General features: G+C 38.8%; 1 protein-coding gene across 1 annotated transcript in view; it reads left to right on the plus strand.

Annotated features, from left to right (window-relative positions):
* GLB1 (galactosidase beta 1) overlaps nt 1–24232 on the plus strand; it is a 71492-nt gene that overhangs the window by 19733 nt on the left and 27527 nt on the right. The window contains exons 2-10 of the mRNA XM_060781748.2: nt 9065–9234; nt 10863–11013; nt 12316–12376; nt 15027–15121; nt 17993–18173; nt 19312–19370; nt 22513–22634; nt 22715–22755; nt 23609–23721. Of these exons, the coding sequence (XP_060637731.2) occupies nt 9065–9234; nt 10863–11013; nt 12316–12376; nt 15027–15121; nt 17993–18173; nt 19312–19370; nt 22513–22634; nt 22715–22755; nt 23609–23721 (993 nt within the window). The remainder of the gene's footprint in view (nt 1–9064; nt 9235–10862; nt 11014–12315; nt 12377–15026; nt 15122–17992; nt 18174–19311; nt 19371–22512; nt 22635–22714; nt 22756–23608; nt 23722–24232) is intronic.

Below are 24232 nucleotides of genomic sequence, written 5' to 3' on the forward strand. Positions count from 1 at the left end.
AGATGACTATTACTGTGTAATCATGCTCGTAACTTTGTCTCAACCCTCAGGGATTCATGGTACTTGTAAGGCCTACCACACTGAGACTTTGGATTAATTTTATTAACTACCTATGATTTTAGTAGATCCAGATCAAAACTGATCTTTATTGGTGGTGGTTTCAAAAACAGTTCATAGGATCAGGCTCCTGCCACAAAGCCATCTCAAAAGACTTTACGGCATGGCTGCAAAATATCTTCAGGGGGTTCTCTGAAGATCATAAAATCTTTGCTTCATGATTTTGGGCTTTCTGGGAACACAATACTACAATCCTAGTTTTTATATTTTCCTGAACAGCAGATACCAGCCTTTCTTGTTTTAGAGAGAACTGAATGGAGAGTACTGTTAGGACTTAGTTTACAAAATAGTGTGTACCTGTCCTTACGATTGGAAGTTAATTAATCTGGGATTCAGCACTACACAACTGTTTTTACTAACAATGAAACACAGAACAATATCTGACTTTAAGAATGTAAACATTACTGTGTAGTCCCAAGATTGTCCTGGCCTCTGAGGAATGGTTGTGAGCCCAAGCAACTCCTTCTAGTTTCTACTTCACTTGCCAATAAATCCTAAAACTGAAAGCATTTCCTTCTGTTCCTCCTACAAGTCCTGTTGCACAGAGATTTTCTGGATTTACCTGTCAATACAGTCAATCCCTGAATTACGGACAAGATAAATTTTGTTTTTCGGTTGAATTTTTATGTAAATTGGAACAGGTACATTTTTAGTGTCATTCCAACCAAATATATATACATAGATATATACATAAGGAGCCGTGATGGTGCAATGGGTTAAATCCTTGTGCTGGCAGGACTGCTGACCTGAAGGTCAGTGATTTGATTCCACGAGATGGAGTGAGCTCCTGTCTATTAGCTCCAGCTTCCCATGCGGGGACATGAGAGAAGCCTCCCATAGGATGGTAAAACATCCGAGCTGCCCCTGGCCAATGTCCTTGCAGACATTCTCTCACACCAGAAGTGACTTGCAGATTCTCGAGTTGCTCATGACACAAAACAAATATAAAATTGACTTGTTGTGGAAACAATGATTGGTGTAAAAGCTTCAGTGGAGACACCTTTCGCCCATGATAACTCTTTCAGGAGAGATTTTCTCTTACTTCCTGTTGTCTAAACCCTGTTCTTAACTATGAGTTGGATGTCTATAACTCGAGGACTGCCTGTAGAGTACAGCCCCCATATTTGCAGGAATATGCAAAAACATGGTTAATAATAATAATAATAGTAGTAGTAATAATAATCTTTATTTATACCCCGCCACCATCTTCACAACAGGGACTCGGAGAGGCTTACATGAGGCCAAACCCGAACAACAAATTACAAAACAATGTACAAATTGCAATAAAATAAACAACATACCATTAAAGTATAAAACATATAAGCATATAAACAATAAACACAAAACATTAAGAAAACAACAGTAAACCAAACATATAAACCCTGTTGAAATGAAGGACCGCTAGCCCAGGAATTCAATGGAGTTATGCTTGAGGGGTGGGGGGCTATAAAATGAGGACATACTTTGTCAAATCAAATAGCAGATACTGGTCCTGCAGATACAGAGGCCGTACTGTTTATAACAGAAAGGGGCCGAATATAGATTAGAATACCAAAAGTCATTATAGTACAAACTCAGGGTGGAATTGAGCCTAAAGTATTATTTAGACCAGGATGAGAGAAATATTAGACGACAATGAAAAAGTACAAGGAAATGTTCTCAGACTTGGATGTAATTATATTGCTGTTAAAAATGTTTTAATTGGATATTTTATAACTTATTGTTTTTAATTAATGTCAAATTTGTGTTGTTTTGTTGTGTGTATTGGCATTGAATCGTTGCCTGTTGTAAGCCACTCTGAGTCGTCCCCCCCCCCCCACCTCGGGGGTTGAGAAGGACGGGATGCAAATGTTTGAAATAATAAATAATAATATTTTCTCCACATCTGGGAAGCCTCCATGCACATATGATGATAGGGCATTAGATGTTCTCAACAAGCAGACATTAAAAGCAAGACGTATCAATTACTCCTGTTAAAGAGACATTGTCTCATTATTTGAGAGATATTAGTGAAATTTAGTATAAAACAATACTTTGTTCTCCCCTTACTTCCTGCAAGGCTTAAAATTGACCCAGAAAACAATAAAAAATAAATTGAACTGTGGAGCAAAAACATTTTATATGAAAGGAAAGAAAACTTACTCAGCAAATTATGGTAATATGATAATAGACGTATTATTTCCTCTGTGTGACATGGATCCTTATGAAAAGATATAGAACTCTAGTTCTGTGTTATACTATTGCTGCTAATTCTTTTGTTTAAAACATAGTTTTATGAATTGCTTGTTTTTAATTTCTGTATTAAAACTGTGTTGATGCATTAAAGAGTCAAAGAGTCAATAAAAGTAATTTAAAAAATGATCTTCAAAAAGACTGTTGTTGTTTGCTTTTTTTTAATTAAATGACAGTTCACCAGTAAAACAAAATGAGTGTCCGTATAACAGAGAGGCCTAGTATTCTCCTTGGATCATTATTGGTGGAAGCAGATTACTTTAGATGACGTGTTCTGGATTCAAGAGATAGGTTGAGTGATGTTCCCTATAACTCTCCATGTTGCATTATCACTGGTATATTGTCTCCAGAGGTGAAGCTGCGATTGCTCACTCCAGGCATGTAGCGGGGGGGGGGGGGGGGCGCTTGGGGGGCTTCAGCCCCCCCCCCCACGAAATTCTCATGGTGGATTGCGAAAAGGCCTTACTGGTGCATTATTTAAACTGTTATGTTTATTCATATCATGATCTGATCACCATACTCAATATATCCCATATGCATGGGGGTATTGGGGTAATGATACAAAAGGTTTGCTAGGGTAGACCCTCTTTCACTCAGACTCAGCCCCCCCCCCCCCCCCCGGATCGAAATCCTGGCTACGGGCCTGGCTCACTCTTACTTCCCCACCAATATCAGCAGCTCAAAAGTGGAGACAGCTTCCCCCTGGAGAGGATGTAAAATCCCTCCCCTCTCTTACACACACACGCACACACAGATACACTAAGTTTAGTTGTCTTGCAACCATTGCGTCTTGCATTTAATGCTGATTTCTTTCCATTTTTGTAAGTTCTTCTCCCTTTAGAGTTGCTTCTTCATTTGTTTATAGACTCTCGCACTTAATAACTGCCTGACAAGCAGAAATTAAAGTTTTTCACTTTGCTTCTATCCCAGCCTTTCCATGACAAGTTAAAGGGATTTAACATACTGTTGAAGTTTTGCCTTAAGGTTATCAGTGATCATGGACATCCTTAGCTAACATTCCATTTCAACTTAAAATGAGATGGTTCTAAATCAAGGATAGGGAATGCAGCCTTCCAAATACCTTTTGGACTACATCTCCTAAGTGAGGGATGGTGGGAGCTGTGGTTCAACTACATCTCATGGGGTTCATATTTCCCAGTTTTCTGATGTTGAGTATAGATTTGGCCCAGTAGGTAGAGAAACATTAAAGAAGGCACTGGACTTTGTGGCTAAGTTTGGAAGAAGAGGAAGACATCTACAGTAGATGTGAAGTAGACCCTTTAAAAATATTGTTGTATTTTCAGTTATATATTTAAGAGGGAAAGAATCCAACCTGGCACATGACTTTGGAGAGGAGGTGCGAATTCCTGCTTGGGAAGTCACACACTCTTAGCCTCAGAAAAACCGGTGATAGGTTCACCTTAGAGTCACCATAAAGTAGACAGAACCTGAAGCCACATAACAAAAAAATAGGAGTGTAATGTCTTTGTAATGTCATTTATATAATGCATTTGCTTCTGGTTGGTATTATTTTATTTAGGGCCTTCAGATTTGCATCCAAATGTTGCAGTACAACTAAGCAGCACAGGAAGTTGTGTTCTGTCATCAAACCCTTTACTGGTATCTCATTGGATTTTTGGAATGTTGGGGACAATACAAAGGTGTCTAATTTACGCAGCCCTCGTATCCCTCAACAGCCAATATAGCTGACTTCATTATCCATTGTTTCACTTAGAGCTACACCTTCTCTGTATCCCCATCACTTCTCCTGCTGAAAAGTGTAGAGCAGTGGTTCTCAACCTGGAGTCCCCAGATGTTTTTGGCCTTCAACTCCCAGAAATCCTAACAGCTGGTAAACTCGCTGGGATTTCTGGGAGTTGTAGGCCAAAAACATCTGGGGACCCCAGGTTGAGAACCATTGGTGTAGAGTCTGCTATTATCTAGAAGTGGATCAAGAGATTTCATGAGGGTACAGCAGCAAGTAGGCACATGTGGGAGTTTTCTAGATCCTTGGAAACCTGTTATTCAGCTGTAAACTCAACCTGCACCTTTCTCATTGTTTTAACTTTTCACTCATTAAACCAGATAAGAAGAAAGCCACCACTCTTCCCATCCATAGGTGACCTGTTCCCCATAGCCAAAGGGAGAAGTCAGAACTGGAGAGGAAGGAAGTAGCACAAAAAGCTGCTAATGTCATCTCTGGCACCAGTGCTCCTTTGCCTTGCACTCACTTGCCAGTTGCTTGCCCCTTTAGTACACTATCTTTGTGCCTCTCCTTCCCTTGGTTCTCTTGTTTTTAATACACAATTCTCATATTCTCACAGCCAATATAGCTGACTTCATTATCAATTGTTTCACTTACTTAGAGGTACACCTTCTCTGTATCCCCATCATTTATCCCGCTTGAATAAGGTGTTGGGGCCTCAAGGTTGGATGAGCACATATCTGTAGGCTTTCCTGCTTCTCCAGAGTGGCCTCTGTCATTGTAATGTATTGCCTCTTTGTTCTATATTGTTCCATGGGAGTCGTCCCGTTGTCTGAATTTTTTGCTGAGTCTTTTGTAATAAACTTTGTAGAATTCAAATTTAATTCTGACTCTGCCAATTTTGCCTTTATTTACTCACTACAAATTAATTGAGCATTATGCCCTTAGGGGAAGAATTGATTGATGTTTTGTTGATGACACAATGTCATCAGCCCACAAGTTACATCAATCCTGTCCAGATGTTGCATTGAAAAGAACAGAGTGGCTTATCCTTGTGACCATCATATTTAATTGTTCGTTTAGCATAAGAATTAAACACCATTGGAACAACAAGGAAGAGTACAAGTATTATGGATGCATTATTAACTACAGACATATCCCATTAGCACAGTGTGGTGCATGATTGTATGCATGGCTTGTTTATAACTGAGCTAATGAATGTGTTGTCCTCTAGTTGATACTGAACTACAATTACCATTATCACAATTGGCTGTGCTGGCCAGCACTGATGACCAAATCCAACATGTTCTCCAGTATTGATTAGAGGATTGAAGCTTTGGTCCAAATCTGAAATGACTTCAACTATTAAAGTAATTCAGTGGACTTCTGTTATTTCAAGAATCAGGAGGGAAGTCCTACTAGCAGATGAATTATGCTTCAGTTAAAACACATGGGATCCCTGATTGGCTAGGCCAAAATCCACTGCATTATATACTGCGCATTACCTTTCATGGAGGAAGAATGGTTTACAGATCAAATACAAATATACATGTAGAAGTAGAAGATGAGTGGGTCCCTTTGTTGTGTGTTTTGGAGAAGTGTAATGTTGTTGTGTAGGTGAGAACTTGGGATAGAAAGCAACTGGGAAGGAACTGGTGGTAACACTTGCTATGCCATGGTGGGATGCACTCAGTTTTCTGTTTTCAAATGATTGTATTGAGTCCTCTGGAAGAGAATGTGGATCAAAAATTAACACGGGGGAAATATAGATGGATATTTACTTTTCTGGTATTTTAGCACAAGTACTTTGGTTAACCCCTAGTCAGAGCTACAGTGCTTCCAGGTGGAGGGCTTCTAGAGTCTGTGCAGTTATTCCACTACCCATTCCCACTTTTTCTGGTAGGAAAAGAAAGGAAAGAGTGTTGGAACATCATAGAAGGGCTAGAAACGGAAGACATTGATGAGAAGATTCACACAAAGCTTTTATGACATTGTTGTTCTTCAGTCACAGGATTTTTAGGAGAGCTTCACAAGACATCATTCTTCACTTGTAATTCTCCTGTTTCTAGATTGCTTCTTCAATGAGTTCCTTACCATAGAAAATCCACTAAAGGAATAATAGCTCACTGTCCTTTGATTATTACTGTGGAGAACCTTCTTTCTGGAAACATCAGGTACCTCTCCCTTACTGTATTCCATGAATATGGCAGTGTTATAATCACACAATAAAATTTTCATATGGAAATACTGTGAGCTTTTAGTTCCAAATACACTTATCGGGGAAGATGCTGAACTGAACACAATTGTTTCTGATTAGAAAAGTATTAGATGGCTTTGGACTGTTTTAGAATTGTGGAGATGCTACATTAGTGGAGCTTTGCATAAAAAACAAGGAGATTTATGTTATAAAGTTCTATAACTTATCAAACTAAACCAACAAACCAAACTAAAAACTAGTACCTTGTATTGTTTAAGGATTGTTTTTAAATCTGTTCATAATATTTGGTCTCAAATTTTAATACAACAGCTATTAAGTTTTGTGGGTTTTGTTTTTAAACTATTAGAATTCCTCTGATCATTCGTGCAGAGCTGTTATTAAACCTGTTTGCAATCTCTGTTGGAGCCATTTATATATATTTGCTTGAGATCAGAGATCCCCAACCTGTGGTCCTTGGATCACCAGTGGTCCACAAGAATTAAAATATGGTCTGCGACCTCACGATTACTACACAGTTGCAATGAGAGGGACAGGTCTCACAAAACCCTATTATAGTGCCAAGGCTTATTAAATATGGTTTTCTGTGGGCAAGAAGATGGTGACTACTGGATGACATATTTCCTGCATCAGAAACTAGAGCTGATGCTGTCTATCCAATGAAATTTTCTGAATCGGCAACCCAAACCAAATCTAAAGTTGACTAAAAACTGATTTGCAACCTTTTGGTACTAATGTTGGAGAGTGTTCCCTGGTCAATTGGTCCCTAGTCAAGTGGTCCCTGGTCAAATAAGGAACACATAAAGGCAGTTTTTATTACCAGGACATATTTGTCAGTATCTTGCTGTATGTTATAGCCGCTCTTTTAGCTTTACAATAAAGAACCAAGTAGTGTTCTGTCAGCAATATCAAAGGTATTATGTGTAAGTAGTGTACCTTACTAGCTTGAAGTTGCAATCGCTTGTAAACATTATTGCAGTTGTATAATCTGTGACACACAAAACAACATTATAATTTTGACTCTAGAACTATTCCAGTGTAATAATATAAGAATTCTTTTATAAGCATTTGTTTTTATGGTGTGATGTAGACGCTAGGAGTACTTTGTCATCAAATGTTTGGAATTTTCATATTATGTTATAGTGTTATAATCATTGCATCAACTGGGCCACCAGTTCTTTTTTAATTTGCTGTTTTGGAATTAATTTGTTGTTGTTAACTGCAAATGACACAGTTGTTGTGAGTATTGATGTCATGAGACTGGCAGAGAAAATAGAGGAGTCTGTGCTTCTCTCAGATTCTCCAAGGACAGACCAAACTCTTGCTTTTCACCACTCTATCCAGAGAAGGGTATGATTACTTTTTTTGATAAAGAGTTAAGGTAGAATACTTACACTGATCTGTGTAAAATACATATACAGTAACTCAGCAAACTATTCCATTAGAAGCTGTAATCCTATTGAAAAGCATTTACACGTAATGAAGATAAAAAGACAACAAATCCCCTCCCTAATGAAGATCCTTTCTATTCTCCAAAAAGCCTTTGACAATACGTATTCTCCAAAAAGTCTAAATAATAATGGTCTTTGCTTTCCAGTAAAAAAAGAGCAGAGCAATGATCAGCTTAGATTTCCATGGGAGAGACAGCACCAAAGCCTAGGAGCATCCATCAAGAAGCCGACCTAAAGGAAAATTGGATTAAAATTTCTTATAGATGGTATATAACACCCCATAAATTAGGAAAATGTTATAAAAATGTAAATACAGAATGCTGGAAATGCAGCAAAAAAGAGGGAACTTTCTATCATATGTGGTGGACCTGCGAAAAAGCAAGAACCTACTGGAAGAAGATAAAAGAGACAATACAGGAAATGCTAGGCATAAAAATATCTATAAAACTGGAATTACTTTTGTTGGGTATGATGAAACCAAAAATGGATAAAAATATGGACACATTATTATTTTTTACTAACAACAGCGGCTAGAATATGCTATGCTAAACTATGGAAATTAGAGAAAATACCAGATGTAGAAGAATGGATACAAAAAATACTTGATATAAGAAACATGGACAGACTCACATATCTATTATCTAGACATAAAGATACACCGATAAAAGAAACAAAGTGGGGAAAAGTTACAGAATACTTAGAAAAGAAGAATTATAAGACAATAATCTAAAATAACCGGACTGGACCTCAAATGAAAGAAGGAGAGAAAATGTATAAATAAAAAAGAAGAAAAGAAAAAGAAAAGGAAGACACCCCAAACGACGATACCCAGGAAGTCATGAAGAACTTAAATTTTTATTTTTTATTTTTATTCTTATCTTTTTAATATTCTTTTCCTCTCCTCTTTCCTTCTTGTTATTACTGTCTTTTTCTACTGTACTATCTCCTTGCAAATATTCCCCCACTTTCCCTGTAACTTTTAGAAAACACTTAATAAAAATTATATTGAAAAAAAAAGAAGGTGAAATTTTGGATTGAAATTTTTTTGATAAAATATTCTCAACCTGTATCAGATTTTCTACAAATATTATGATGATGATAATATTTGATAAGAGCACTTATCTGTTTTTTTCTTTTGTGTGCTGATGATTAAGTTAACATTTTGTAGTAATCGTAGAATGTAATTGGAAGGATGTGAATTATAAGTGGACCAATAGAAGCAGGAATTTTCTCCCTTTCCCCCATAATGTATCTTTTGAACAAGGACCATGCCCTTGTCATAATAATACACTCCTTTCATATTTCTTAAAGTTAATCTCTTATCTGACTTCCTTATCTTTACAGACCACATCCCAGAAAACCTTTGGAATTGATTATGGCCGCAACTGTTTCCTCAAAGATGGGCAACCGTTCCGTTACATCTCGGGCAGCATCCATTATTCCCGTATTCCCCGGTACTATTGGAAAGACCGCCTCTTGAAAATGAAAATGGCTGGCCTTGATGCCATTCAGACGTAAGTGACCATGAACATTTTCAAACCACAGCTTCATGGGGTGGGGCAGCCTCTGAAGATAAGAAACTATTTTGAGTTTTGCATTCCTGTCACTGGCAAAGAACCAGCTTGTGTTGCAATATATGAAGAAGGGCAGGGCATCAGAGACTGGAGCCTATTCAAATGAGACATTTTGTTTGTTAATTCCAGAACAAGCTGATGCTATTCAAGATTAACAGATCTGTTCACTCAGCTCAGGGTTTATTGCTACTGCCTACATTGTCTGTGCCAAGTCAGGAGGAATAGTAGGTGTATGTTTCCAAATCTAAATTTAGATAAATAATTTCAAAAAAGGTCCAAATGGAAAGATAATCCTTACACACCAGGATTATATAAAAATGGAATACAGAATTTCATTCATCTATATAAATAAAAATGCAATGTTCGTTTGTGGGATTAACAGAACTCAAAAACCACTGGATGAATTGACCCCAAATTTGGACACAAGACACCTAACAACCCAATGTATGCCCTTCACTCAAGAAATTTTATTTTGTCATTTGGGAATTGTAGTTGCTGGGATGTATAGTTCCCCTACAATCAAAGAGCATTCTGAACTCCACCAACGATGGAATTGAACCAAACTTGGCACACAGTTCTCCCATGACTAACAGAAAATACTGGAAGGGTTGTTCTCTTGCATTGTGTCCTGTTGCACTTGCATCAGTCAGCTTATTAATAAGACCCAATATATCTCAAGTCAAGAGATTTCTCCTGAAGGGCAATGCAGAAAGGTTTCTTTCAAAGAACCAACCATTTGAACATGCGGTGGTTGCTCTATGATATTTTGTGTAATAGTCTCAGCTCCAATGAATGCCAACTAGATCACTACATTCATTAGCATTCTTTTGAAGTTAAATATGTTGGCATAATTTCAGCATACGTAATTTAAAAATTATGAAAATGAAAATTAATATAATTCAGTTGATTAATTGCCAAGCAAAACTACCATATAGAGTTTCGCAAAGAAACAGTGCTATGTTCTATATAAGCTATCTGCAGAATTGACACTGTGAAACAGTGTTTTGTAAGAAAAGGGAATTCCATGAATATTGCTTGACTTTCCTCACATAGAGGAAATAGCAAGCCAGTTTTCGCATCCACAAACAGAATAAGAAAATATATGAATCACAGTAACTAGTACTTGCAACTTTTTTTTTGGGGACTCCATATTCACTGTGTTTAGGGACACAAGACCACCATAGAAGCGAGTAACAGCAAATAAAGGAGTGTTTTTTGGGGTTTTTTATCCATGGAAACACTTTTCTAGGAATTTCTAGGTCTTCTAGCTTGGCTTTATGACCAACCTCTGCTGCAAGCTGAACACAGAATTACTTAGTGATTCCTAGAGGTGTTCTGTCCCTAGATATTTGTAGATCCTCTAGCATAGCTGGAGGAAGTGGGCCATAGAGTCGCACTAGTGGACCTAGAGATGCCTAGAAAGAATATGTTTAATTAAATCTGTGAATATTCATATCCACAAAAATCCAAATGTCAAATTCAGAGGGATGACTATATATGCCTTTCGGGGTGTGGTGGTGGTTGTTATTTCATAAGACGATAGCAGTAGTTATGACTGTTTTTTGCAGATATGTGCCATGGAATTTTCATGAACCTGAGCGAGGCGTGTACAATTTCACAGGTGACCGAGATCTTGAATATTTCCTGCAACTCACTCAGGAGGTTGGCTTGTTGGTCATACTACGAGCAGGACCTTATATTTGTGCTGAATGGGACATGGTAAATAATTTCCAACTTTTGTTTGACTTGCTTTTATGACGTAGACATTGAATACCATAAGACACTCAATGTGTTAATATATAAGGCAGCTAACTATTCTGTGTTTCTTCATGGACAAAATAACTGAAGAGAATACACAGAAAGGCTACAAATAACGTCTTAAACACCAGTAAACTTCAGCTAGAAGCACCTTAAATTTTGCTGATCTATCATTACTCAGACTGATTGTGCCATGAAAGACTTGCTAGGAAGTCTCCTAATTCAGTCTTGATTTTGGTTTTCTTGGCCGTCATGCACTTGGAAATGGCTAAGAATTGGACATTTTCAGCTGATATCCATTTTCTTCCTAGGTAAAGCAAATATGGTTCATCACTCTTGTAATAAAACATATCAAATATAAGCCTCAAAAGGAAAAATTGATGATGAAAAATGCTTCAATCTGCTATCCATTTATTATATTTACAATGCGCGCACACACAAACACACACATTTATTTATTTATTTACTGTTTTTTTACTCTGCGCTATCTCAACCAGCTTCCAAATTGGCAATAATTCAATGCCACATTAACACAAGATAAACAAAATACAATATACATTGTGCATTAAATCATGAAAATCATGAAACACTAACATATAAATACATAAACAAGCTGTTAAAAGGTTAAACATAGACTAAAAATCATAATCCAGAAGACATTCCAATCACATTGCCATTCACTTCGTAGTTGGATATAGCCCTGCATTACTCCCCAAACGCTTGGTTCCATAGCCTGAGTTTAACTGGTTTTCTAAAGGGTAGGAGGGAGGGGGCTGATCCAGTTTCACTGGTAAGGGAGTTCCACAGCCAAGGGGCCACTAATGAGAAGGCCCTGTCCCTTGCCCCCATTAGCCGTACCTGTGAAGAAGGTGGGACCGAGAACAAGCCTCCCCACCTCCTGAAGATCTTAGTGCCCGAGATGACTTGTAGGGGAACACACACAAACATAGACTCAAGAAACTTCATCATTTGAACTCCTGGAACAACATTTGCATTGTTGGATTAACCCATTTTAACTATTTGAAAATAAAAAAGCAGACACACAGAAAGTATATTTTGATTTGCGGATACCAAATTGATATCTAGATCTTGCAATTAAGTTGACCATTGTATGGTTAATTTATTTTCAATTTGAATTTATTTGTTCTTTTCATAACAGTGTTCAACCTTAATTACTTTTATACAAATATAATTGTATTACAAGTTAAAATATTTTTTTTAAATCAACAGGTATTTTAACATAGATTCTCACTTCCTTTTTAGGGGGGCTTGCCTGCCTGGTTATTAGAAAAAGAATCTATTGTGCTTAGATCTTCTGATCCAGGTAAGGAGGTCACATGAAATTATGTAGTAGTCAGTATCTGTAGCTAAGACCATATTGTATAGAAGTAAACTGTCAAGATAAGAATAGATACTGCAAATACGTAATTAATAAAAATTATTTAAAAAAATAATAGAATTGGGTCAACTGGATGGTCTTGATAGCTTTTGACTACTTTTGGGTAGTCAGAATTTTGTTAGTAAATATAAACATCATAGTTCTCCCTTACCCATGTAAATATGATTGTTCAGTGGGTGAGAAAATAACCTGACTTGGATATTTGAATTAGGAATTCAAATAAGAGGTTGGTGTGGTGTAGAGATTAAGGATGTTGTGATGGGACTGAAGAAGCTATAAAGTTCTATTGACTTTGGGTCAGTGGCCACTCGCATCCAATACCAGTGATATCAGTAGGGCAGTCAATCTGCTCTAGAACAGGGCTTCTTAAACTGTGATCCCAACCCCAAATGGGGTCCCCTTGTCTCAATGTTGGGGTCTCAATTTCTTTCTTCTAAAGTCACTTTGTGGCTATTTTAGTCATTTACACCAATCTGTTGTAGAGTGTTTGTAGTGAAATCTGCAGAAGAGGTTCAAGCTATATTTCAAATAAATGAATGAATGAATGAATGAAAATCAACCTGTTTAGCTAGCTTTACAAATGCTATCAAGAAATGTTTGGGTTTTATACTTATTTTATATACCTGGGGGGGGGGGGGGTCACATAAACAAAAGGGGTCCCAAGTAGAAAGAGTTTAAGAAGCCTTGCTCTAGGGTAGTGAATCTTCATGTACTCTAAAGGAGCTATCCTAAGTGCTGAACAGATCCCAAAAGTATAAACAGTACTTCATTTAAACAGACTGAAGCAGATTTTTCCCTTAGGGATATCAGAGCTACATGTTGCATCTCAGTTGCTCTCTATCCACTTAGGCTTTCTCTCTACAGCAGTGGTTCCCAACCTTTTTTTGACCAGGGACCACTTGACCAGGGACTACTCTCTAACATTAGTACCAAAAGGGTTACAAATTAGTTTTTGGTCAACTTTAGATTCGGTTTGGTTATTTGGGGTGCTAATTCAGAAAATTGCATTGTATAGACCACATCATCTCTAGTTAAAACTCATGCGCCAGCTGCGCCTGTACCTTGGGAAGTCAGATCTGGCTACGGTGGTCCACGCTCTTGTCACATCCCGAATAGATTACTGCAACGCGCTCTACATGGGGTTGTCTTTGAAGACTGTTCGGAAATTGCAATTAGTCTAATGGGCGGCAGCTAGATTACTCACTGGAGCGTCATACAGGGAGCATACCACCCCCCTGCTGTGCCAGCTCCACTGGCTGCCGATCTAATTCCAAGCACAATTCAAAGTGCTAGTCTTGACCTATAAAACCCTATATGGCTCCGGTCCAGCGTACCTGTCCAAATGTATCTCCTTCTACGTCCCACCTCAGAGCTTAAGATCACCTGGGGAGGCCCTGCTCTCGGCCCTGCCTGTGTCTCAAACACGCTTGGCGGGGACGAGGGACAGGGCCTTCTTGGTGGTGGCCCCCCGCCTGTGGAATTTGCTCCCCAGGGAAATTAGGTCATTGTCATCCCTCCTCACCTTTAGAAAAAAGGTTAAAATGTGGCTGTGGGACCAGACCTTTGGGCAATCAGGTTAAAGGACAATTGATAATGTTTGACTATGGCATGGAAGCAGATTTGGATAAGTTAAGCGGAGTATTCATTAGTAGATGGCTAGCTAAACAGCCACCAGATGGGCAATAGCTAATAAGAGTGTAAGTATACTGTTTTAATCTTTAATTATTATTGTTCATGTTAATTGTTATATTTGTTATTCTGTATTCTGTATTTTATGATGCGCCATTGAATTATTGCCAATTGTAAGCCGCCCTGAGTCCCCCTAGGGGTTGAGAAGGCTGGGGTAGAAATGTCTGAAATAAATAAATAAATAAATTGATATAAAACATATGCCATCCAGTAGTTGCCATCTGCTTGCCCACAGAAAACCATATTTAATAATCTAGATCTGATGTGGTAGTAGTAACCTTTCCTGGATAGTCAGCCTCTCCCCGCCCGACACCCCATTGCCTCGGCACTATAAGAAGGTTTTGCGAGACCAGTTGCTCTCATCGCCACATGATTTTGAGGCAACAGTGTAGTAACAGCGAGGCCACTGACCATATTTTCATTCTTGTGGACCACTGGTAGTCCATGGACCACAGGCTGGGAACCATTGATCTATAGGCTTGATAGCTATGAGGATAATGTTGGGAGCAGAAATAAAGACACCAGCCATTTTGATTCCTTTGTAGAAAAGGGAGAACATAAATAAACAAACAATATAAAATGACAGGTCAAGCATTTGCTCCTGCTTTCCACTCCTAAATAGAAATCAGGAGCAAATGCTTCACTTATCATTTTATATCTTATATTTATTTTTTTGAAATTCAGTTTCCAGAATAAATTCCAAGAATCTACTTCGAGGTGGGTTATGCTTATCTTATTCATAAATTATCTGAAGTTGAAGTGAGCAATAGAATGGTCAAGTTTGTGGATAATGCCAGATATAATGCAAGAGATTTATGATACATGTAGGTTGAAAAGTTCCAGTGTGATATAAGATGTACGAACATTCTTATTTATAATTCTTCAGATTATTTGACAGCCGTAGGAAGCTGGATGGGGATTTTCCTACCAAAGATGAAGCCTCACCTTTATCAGAATGGAGGTCCAATTATTATGGTGCAGGTAAAATATTTGAGTGACAGTGAGTACTGCCAGTTTCAAGCAGCAAACAAAAAACCTGAATTCTTTTTACAATTATTAACCATGATTACTTAGAATTTCCAAAGATTCTCCCATTTGGAAGGTTCACTTGCTTTGGGATATGTCTGTGAATTCTGCCACTGTTGGGATGTTTTCTTTGATATATATATATAAGGTGTACACATTATAACATAATTATGTATATACGAAGCCACCAATCCGCAGTAGCAACTTTACACTTTCCAATAGAATTAAAAGATTCGGGAAAGAAAACTTCCCGACTCTACACCGAGATAGCGTCTTACAATAGTTTCTCCTATCAAGCAATGTATGTTTATAGATATGTAAGTTTTACAAAATATATTCAAAATTGTTCTAATTATATAGAATCATAAAGCTGGAAGAGATCAAGGGCCATCCAGTCCAACCCCTGCCAAGAACAGGAAAATCACATTCAAAGCACCCCTGACAGATGGCCATTCAGCCTCTGTTTAAAAGACTCCAAAGAAGGTGCCTCCACCACACTCTGGGGCAGAGAGTTCCATTGCTGAACAGTTCTCACAGTCAGGAAGTTCTTCCTAATGTTCAGATGGAATCTCCTTTCCTGTAGTTTGAACCCAATGCTTTGAGTCCTAGCTTCCAGGGTGGCAGAAAACAAGCTTGCTCCCTCCTCCCTATGACTTCCCTTCACATATTTTTACATGGCTATCATGCCTCCTCTCAGCCTTCTCTTCAGCCTTCTCTTCAGGCTAAACATGCCCAACTCTTTAAGTCGCTCCTCATAGGGCTTGTTCTCCAGACCCCTGATCATTTTAGAACACCCTCCTCTGGACACATTCCAGCTTGTCTACATCTCCCTTAAATTGCGGTGCCCAGAATTGGATACAGTATTCCAGGTGTGGTCCGACCAAGGGCATAATAGAGGAGTAGCATGACTTCCATGGATCTAGACACTATACTTCTATTTTTGCAGGCCAAAATCCAATTGGCTTTTTTTTTGCTGGCGCATGACATCGTTGGCTCATGTTTCACATGTTGTCTACGAGGACTCCAAAATCTTTTTCACACGTACTGCTGTCAAGCCAGACAATACGTGTGAAAAGGTTTCCAATTATTTTGAAAACATTGTATTGTTTTATTTCTATGTAAGAAGACAAGTTATGTCCTGGCATTGAATGTTTGCTGTATATATGTTGTGCTCCACCCTGAGTCCCCTGCGGTGTGAGAAGGGAGGAATATAAATGTTTTAAATAAATAAATAAATAAATAAATACGTTCGTTTATCAAATTCTGCAAAATTTAGCAGTTTGGTCAGCCATTCATTTACAGATGGAATAATACTTTCTTTCCCGTGCCTGGCCTGGCATAAACTATTCGAGCAGATGTTATCACATTTTGAAAGAAAACAATATTTTCCTTGATGATATATAGGTTACCAGTCCCAACAAAAATATTTCTGGTGAAAACAGTATATTATGTTGTAAAATTATTTGGATTGTTTCTTTAACAACTCTCCAATACGCATAGGCTTTATGACAGGTTCACCACATGTAGAAAGAAGTCCCTTCTTTTCTCTTACATTTCCCCTGGGCAATGTCCTTTCAGGTGGCCAATTCTCTCACACCAGAAGCGACTTGCAGTTTCTCAAGTTGCTCCTGACATGAAAACAAAATCTTACATTTCCAACATTCATTATCCATTATTTTATTTTTATTAATCTTGGCAAGTTTTCCTGGAGTGATGTGCCACCTGTGAAACTTTTTACAAAAGTTTTCTTTCAATTCATTTGCTTTTGTAAATTTAAGGCTTTTGTTCCGCATTCCTTCCCATATGTTCATATTTATTTCATGACCCATGTCTTTTGCCCAATTTACCATGCAGATTTTACTTGTTTTCTTTGGAGTCTCTGTGTGTGTGCCTTCAAGTCTTTTGTCAATTTATGGTGGCTCCATGAATTTTAGATGGTATTTTTAGACACAGAATATTGAGAGATGATTTGCATTTGTCTTCCTCTATGACACGGTGTCAAACTAATTTTCATCAAGGGCCATATCAGCCTTTTGGTTGCCATCAAAGGGCCATTGAATCCATGAATGGCGAATCTGTGGATATAGAGGGCCAACTATAATTTTTTAACATAGTGGTCGGCATTCTTTAGTGTTTATCCAGTTTGTGTCCCCAAATGTTATTGAACAACAACTCCTGCCACACCTTTGATGATCTATCATGTGGACAGGGGATAATGGGAATTGCAATCCAACAGCACTTGTGGCTCTGAGGTTGAGGAAAGACATTTTAAAATCGGATATCATATACTCAAGTAGTTCTCTAAATCCAAACAGTACACATTATAGCCTTCCAGATGTTACTATATCACAACTCCCAGCAGCTGTAGGCATGATGTCTAAATATGAGGAATATAGGAGTTGTAGTCCAGCATCTGGAGGGCCACATAAAATGACATGGTAGGCCTTGACACTTGTGCTCCAAGATGTAGACTATATCACCTGATAGTCTTTAGTGGTCTCCCATCCAAGTACTTAGCAGAGTTGACCCTGCTTAGCTTCCAGGATCAGACAGGATCTGATGTCTTGGGCGTCTTTAGACCTAGAAACCATATAGGAGTTATGGAAAGATAAAAACAAGAAATCACGTGTTACAAATCTGAAGTATATAGTGTGAATACAGTGACCAAGCTGATTGGAAAATTCTGAGCTGTAATACACAAAAATAACTTTTGCAAGCTCTTATACAATCCATGATCAAATGGCTAATATCTCTGAAATCTGATGATGGTAGTGGTCAATTTTTTTTACAATTTTTGTAAAAAACTTTTTTTTTTGCTTTTTGTAGGTTGAAAATGAATATGGAAGTTACTTTGCCTGTGACTTTGATTACCTTCGTTACCTACAAAATCTTTTTCGGCAGTTCCTCGGGGATGAAGTTGTTCTATTTACCACAGACGGTGCAAGCACGATTTTCCTGCGATGTGGAGCTCTTCAAGGTCTTTATTCAACTGTGGATTTTGGACCGGGTGAGTAGTAGTCTTAAAGCTACGTGATTACTTCACAAGAAGCTCCTTGGCCGAGCTTTGAGGAGTTGCTTTTTAGACTCCAACTTCCAGAATTCCACAGGCAGCTGGAGGATTCTGGAAACTGTACATCATGAGCTCCTTATCTGCAGACTCGGTAACTACTTTTTCATTTACCCATGTGATAAAAAGTATCTCTCCCCTGGGAGTGTTTGTGCATCTCTAGGTCCCCCAGTACTATTCTATTGAATGCTTTTGGCCCCAAAAGACCATAGAATCGCACCAGGAGATCTAAAGAAGCCCACAGACAGGAGGGGTTTTTTTGGACTCTCTAGTGCTATTGTATAATATGTTTTCAGCTCAAGTATATAAAATATCATGCCAGCCAAGTGACCTTGGAGGTGTCTACGGAAATGTGCATATTCCCCATGAATACATAGTATCACCAGATTGCCAATCCCCACCACCAGAAAACCCCGTAAAAGTGTCACTGGACGTTGGTTGAGTACACATATTCCGAATCTCCTGTACCTTGGTCCAATCCAATGGTTCCTCTTCATCCCCACTACTCCCAGACCCATCATTCCCAGAAAAACCCATGAAATCCTCTTCCTCTGTGGGAGCAGTAAATATGTCCCAGATCTTCTTTCTCAGATGCTCCTCGTCAACAGACTCTACTACAACAGGAGATGAGCACCAACCCCCAGAGTCGGACATGACTGGACTTAACGTCAGGGGAAACCCATTACTTTTTACCTATATAAAATATAGGGTGTGCTATTATTATGGTTTCAGATAGCTTGGAATGTGTCCCCCACAGATACAAGGGCTGTACTGTAATCCAAAAATATGTATTTTCCAAATGCGTTCCTAGAAAAATGTGGAAGATTTGTTTCCAAATAAAGATCAGTTCACTATTTTTTTCAGAAGGCGCCTTAACATATTTGACTGCCAAACCTTGCTCTTTTTAATCTGGGTGCAATATAAAATGGCAGAGATCATGCATAGTTCTGCCTAGGCTCAATAGTTGTTCTCCATTTAAGCAGAGTCAGTTTCTGTCTCTCCTACAAGAATATTCTCTTACAAGTAAAAGAGAGACAGTAGTGGAGGAACCAAATTTTACTCTTTCTTTTATTTACAGGTGGAAACGTGACAGCGGCATTTTCAATACAGAGACACAGCGAGCCTAAAGGCCCTTTGGTATGATCCCCCCCCCCCCGTATGTTCACGTGTATTGCTGAATGTGCATATGTAACAGGTCAAAAATGGTGATAGTAAACCAGACACTTGGTGCAAATTAAGCCTTGGTTTGAAGGTCTAGCAAGGCATATGATTGGCATAGCAGGATTACAGTGTCTTAGTATTGTTTTGGACACCTCAAATGAGCATACTATATTGCTGACAAGATAAAGAGCAATAAAAACAATAAATTGTAGGAGCATAAGACAGTCAGGAAAGTGTTGAGGGTAGGAAAAAACAAACTGTCTGGAAAAAGCTTGCTTCTACTGAATTAAAAACTCATGATGATTATGCTGTCTTCATGGTGAGTCACTTTCTCTGTCCAAATACTGGATAATAGTTCTACATTGCTTATGTTTACCTTTGTTGTACAAAGAGGTGGGGAATCACCCATGGAATCTTATTAAACTGCAAACAGTGAGCACACTATCAAGTATCAAAGTCTACCTTGGTGAAGTCCATTTCCATAACAGCTTGGCATCGGCACTCCCTGATATACAACGAGCCTCTTGACATTCCTGTTCTGAGATTATTTTGCTACTGCGGAAATACACGGTAGAGCAAGTATAACAAGGAGGTAAAATGACTGGAGCCTTGAAGTTAACAACAAACAGTGAGAAGAACCTGAATAAAATCTTAAAACAAAGGCATCTCATGCTCTTCTCCCTCTCATTATCCCTAAAATATTTGTTATTGGATACGAACTGATATAAAAAGATGTACAGAAATGTCAATAGCAGTATTGTACTTATGCGTGGATTAGCTTACTGGTTTGGCTTTGTGTTTAGAGGACCCTCGGTGCATCTTCAGTTTGTGCATTTTATCCCCTTTAATTCTTACCAATTAAAAGGGCTTTCTAGTTGGTTCACCCATATTCCCCTGGTGGCGCAGTGGGTTACACCCCTGTGCCGGCAGGACTGAAGACCAACAGGTCGCAGGTTCGAATCCGGGGAGAGCTTGGATGAGCTCCCTCTATCAGCTCCAGCTCCTCATGCGGGACATGAGAGAAGCCTCCCACAAGGATGGTAAAACATAAAAACATCCGGGTCTCCCCTGGGCAACGTCCTTGCAGACAGCCAATTCTCTCACACCAGAAGCGACTTGCAGTTTCTCAAGTCGTTCCTGACATGACAAAAAACAAACAAACAAACCATATTCCCAAAACTCCCCATGGGAATACACTTGTTCTGGGGTTCCCAAATGTAAGTGTAGTGCATTGAAAGTGTTTCAAATATTTACTTAGTCATGAAGCTGACTTTGTGAATCCAATGTTAGCACAAATTTCCGCCTAACCTGTGTCACAGAAGAAGCGGTTGGGAACATAAATAGAGACATGGACTGAAGCTAATTTCTAAGTTTCTGCTATTTACTATAATATGTAGGTCCACCATCTAGAGCAGTGGCTCCCAACCTGTGGTCAGTGGACCACCAGTGGTTCGCAAGAACTAAAATATGGTCCGCAGCCTCACCATTACTACACCGTTGCAACAAGAGTGACTGGTCTTGCAAAACCCTCTTATAGTGCCGAGGCTTATTAAATATGGTTTTCTGTGAGTGAGCAGATGGTGACTACTGAATGGCGTATGTTTTGTATCAGAAACTAGAGCTGATGTGGTCTATCCAATGCAGTTTTCTAAATCAGCAGTCCAAGTAACCAAACCGAATCTAAAGTTGACCAAAACTGATTTGTAACCCTTTTGATACTAATGTTGGAGAGTGGTCCCTGGTCAAAAAAAAAGGTTGGGAACCACAGATCTATAGTCAAGTACATAAGAATAGCCGTGAGTAGCGCCAGACCCAAATACAAAATAGTGGCTCAGGATGAGAGCCAAAGATGTTCTCATTCATCTAATTAGCTATACACTATGCTAACCTGCATATACAAGTAGAAATATACTTCCAAAGTACAATAGATCTGTCTCTCCCAATTTCAGTATTATGTGGGATGGCAGGAGAGAGAAACCCCCTTTGTTCTTTTGTTATTAAATAATTAGAAAAAAAATTCCTACTCCATTACTAACTATTCAATTATCAGTTGTTCTTGAATTATCTTCTGCCTTCTTATTATCTCTGATGTTTAGGGACAGGAGGGTTGTAATGTGTGCCCATCCCAGACATTTGACTGAAGCTCTCACCAGCATCAGCAAGCATAATTTCAGAGCTATAATCCAACAGCATTTGGAAGGCCATGGTGTTCCCAGTCTGTTTTAGCAGGAATTGGATAAGGATGTGTAATGGATAAATGTGAGCCGATGTTCAGAAGGTGTAGGGAGGGCCTCTCTCGCTTCATATGTGAACAGGTTCTCTTAACTCATATAAAGTGAACAGGATTTCTTAACCCCTTCCCTTTACTGGAAGAACAATTTTTAAGTGTGTGCTACCCATAGATGGCACTGCAGCATATGTGGGCACCACCAACCCATGACAGCCAGCACTGAAATACATGACTATGGAGGTGGGAGAAACACAAATGAAGCTTAGTTATCTTTTTCTGTACCTCCAGCTACATCTTCATTGGCAAAGGGTACGTTATGCCTACTTGAAGTGGATTTAAGAAAATTGATCTGGCAAACATAGAGAATATATAGTCTTCTGAGTCATGAAAAGACTTTCCACCTCCATTGTGACCAATGTGTCATTCGTATTTCCAAAGTCTTCATACGGTTTCCCCCCATTCTCCTGGTAATGCATTGAGTGACTAAAATAAGATTATTTTTGGGCATAGGAGGCCCAACCATTACATAGAATGGAGCAGGTGTTTCAGGAGGCAAATCCCCAGTTGTAACTTCAAAGCTCTTGATGAACAGAGATGTGTGCCACCAAGTCTGTCCTGCACCCTATAAACAAACAGTTGCTGATGGGGATTGGGTAAAATCCTATCTCTTTGAAGCAAGTTTCAATTTCTAATCCAGTTGGCTTTTATAATATAGAAGGGAAAGGAATGTTAGTTTGTCTTTTGCCTCAAGCATCAAAATGTCCTGGATGGCCTTGCTTGTGAGGCTGAGATGAGAACTAGAAATTGGGTCTAAAAACTCAATCAGCAAAGACAGTGAGCTTCCACATGTATTGAGAAGCTTCTCTCCTTTGTATGTTGTTGCTTTAGGTCAATTCAGAGTTCTACACTGGCTGGTTGGATCATTGGGGTCACCATCACATCACTGTGCCAGCGTCAATTGTAGCTAAAAGTCTTAGCGAGATCCTGGCGAGTGGTGCTAATGTCAACATGTAAGTTCATTAGGATCTGTTCAAATGAGACCATTTGGTGCAGTGTCCATGAGTATTTATTTGGTTCTTTGTCTTTTCAGGTACATGTTCATAGGAGGGACTAATTTCGGCTATTGGAATGGTAAGTGGCGTTGTGTGGCGTTTGCGCCCAACTTATATGTACCTTTTAAAAATTAATCTGTATATATATATATATTCAAAATGGAAATAAAACAGGTGAAAGGTAATATGAGGCCCCTTCTTCACTGCAGTATAATCCACATTATCTGCTTTGAACTGAATTATATGTATTTACTTCCATATGATCCAGTGCAAAGCAAATAATCTAGATTTTATATAATAATAATAATAATAATAATAATAATAATAATAATCTTTATTTATACCCCGCTACCATCTCCCCAAGGGACTCGGTGCGGCTTACATGACACCAAGCCCACAATACATCAATAAACAATCAATACAAAACAATTAATATAAATCACATAAACAAACCAAAAAAAAGCAATAAACAATAACAGTAACACACGAGCATTTAAAAAACCTATGGCTGGGCCAAGCCAAATGTAATAATTTAAAATTTAAAAAATAATGCTGGGCATGAACAAGGTAGGATATTACTGGGATAGGGTTTTTCAAAGAGAAATGAGGGAACGCAGTCAGTCCTAAATCAGTGGTAAAGTGCATTTTGAGGGCATATTGCTGAGAGTTTTCCTTATTCTGGGAAGGCACACTGGAACAACCACGTTTTCAGGCTCCTCCTAAAGGCTGCCAGAGTTGGGGCATGTCTGATGTCCTTGGGAAGTGAGTTCCAGAGTCAGGGGGCCACCACCGAGAAGGCCCTCTCCCTCGTCCCCACAAATCGCACCTGCGAAGGAGGTGGGAGCATGAGCAGGGCCTCTCCCGATGGCAGAATAGAAGGGGCCTGAGAGGAACATCAAACTACTCGGTGTGTATTCTTTTCTTTCTTGCAGGAGCAAACATGCCTTATATGCCACAGCCTACTAGCTATGATTACGATGCTCCACTGAGTGAAGCAGGAGACCTTACAGAGAAATATTTTGCTATCAGAGAGGTCATTGGTATGGTGAGTTTCTTCTGAAGCTTCGTTGATTCATTTTGTCCAACATTAGTCTATTATAACCAGAGAATTGCTGTGGTAGGAGTCCTCCGAGCTCTCTGAAAGCATGATTGAGTTAAACAAATTAGTGAGGTTTAGTTTGGGAAGTACCAAGTTAAATACAGTGAATTGCTTATAATTCTGAATGATGAAAATAAATCTTACATAATGGCACCCACCTACAAATGTCATTGTGATCTACAATTGTGTGCAATTTCGTTTCAAATTTTGTGTGCCACCCCCCCCCCCCCCCCTTCTGTTTATGGGAAAGATTCGAAATGAAAACAGAACAGATTTCTGCCATTTCACACACTCCTGGTAGAAATCTCCCTGATGGCACTATCAGGATTCTTACAAACAGATAAACTGATAAAAATCCCAACACAGATATAAGTGAACACATATTAGCTGCCCAATCTCTCCTCTGCCGAAATTAAAAGTGGGGCAAGATAGAAAGCTCTTTTTAGTAAAAAAAAAT

Source organism: Anolis sagrei, chromosome 6 (assembly GCF_037176765.1).
Source record: "Anolis sagrei isolate rAnoSag1 chromosome 6, rAnoSag1.mat, whole genome shotgun sequence".
Classification (NCBI taxonomy): domain Eukaryota; kingdom Metazoa; phylum Chordata; class Lepidosauria; order Squamata; family Dactyloidae; genus Anolis; species Anolis sagrei.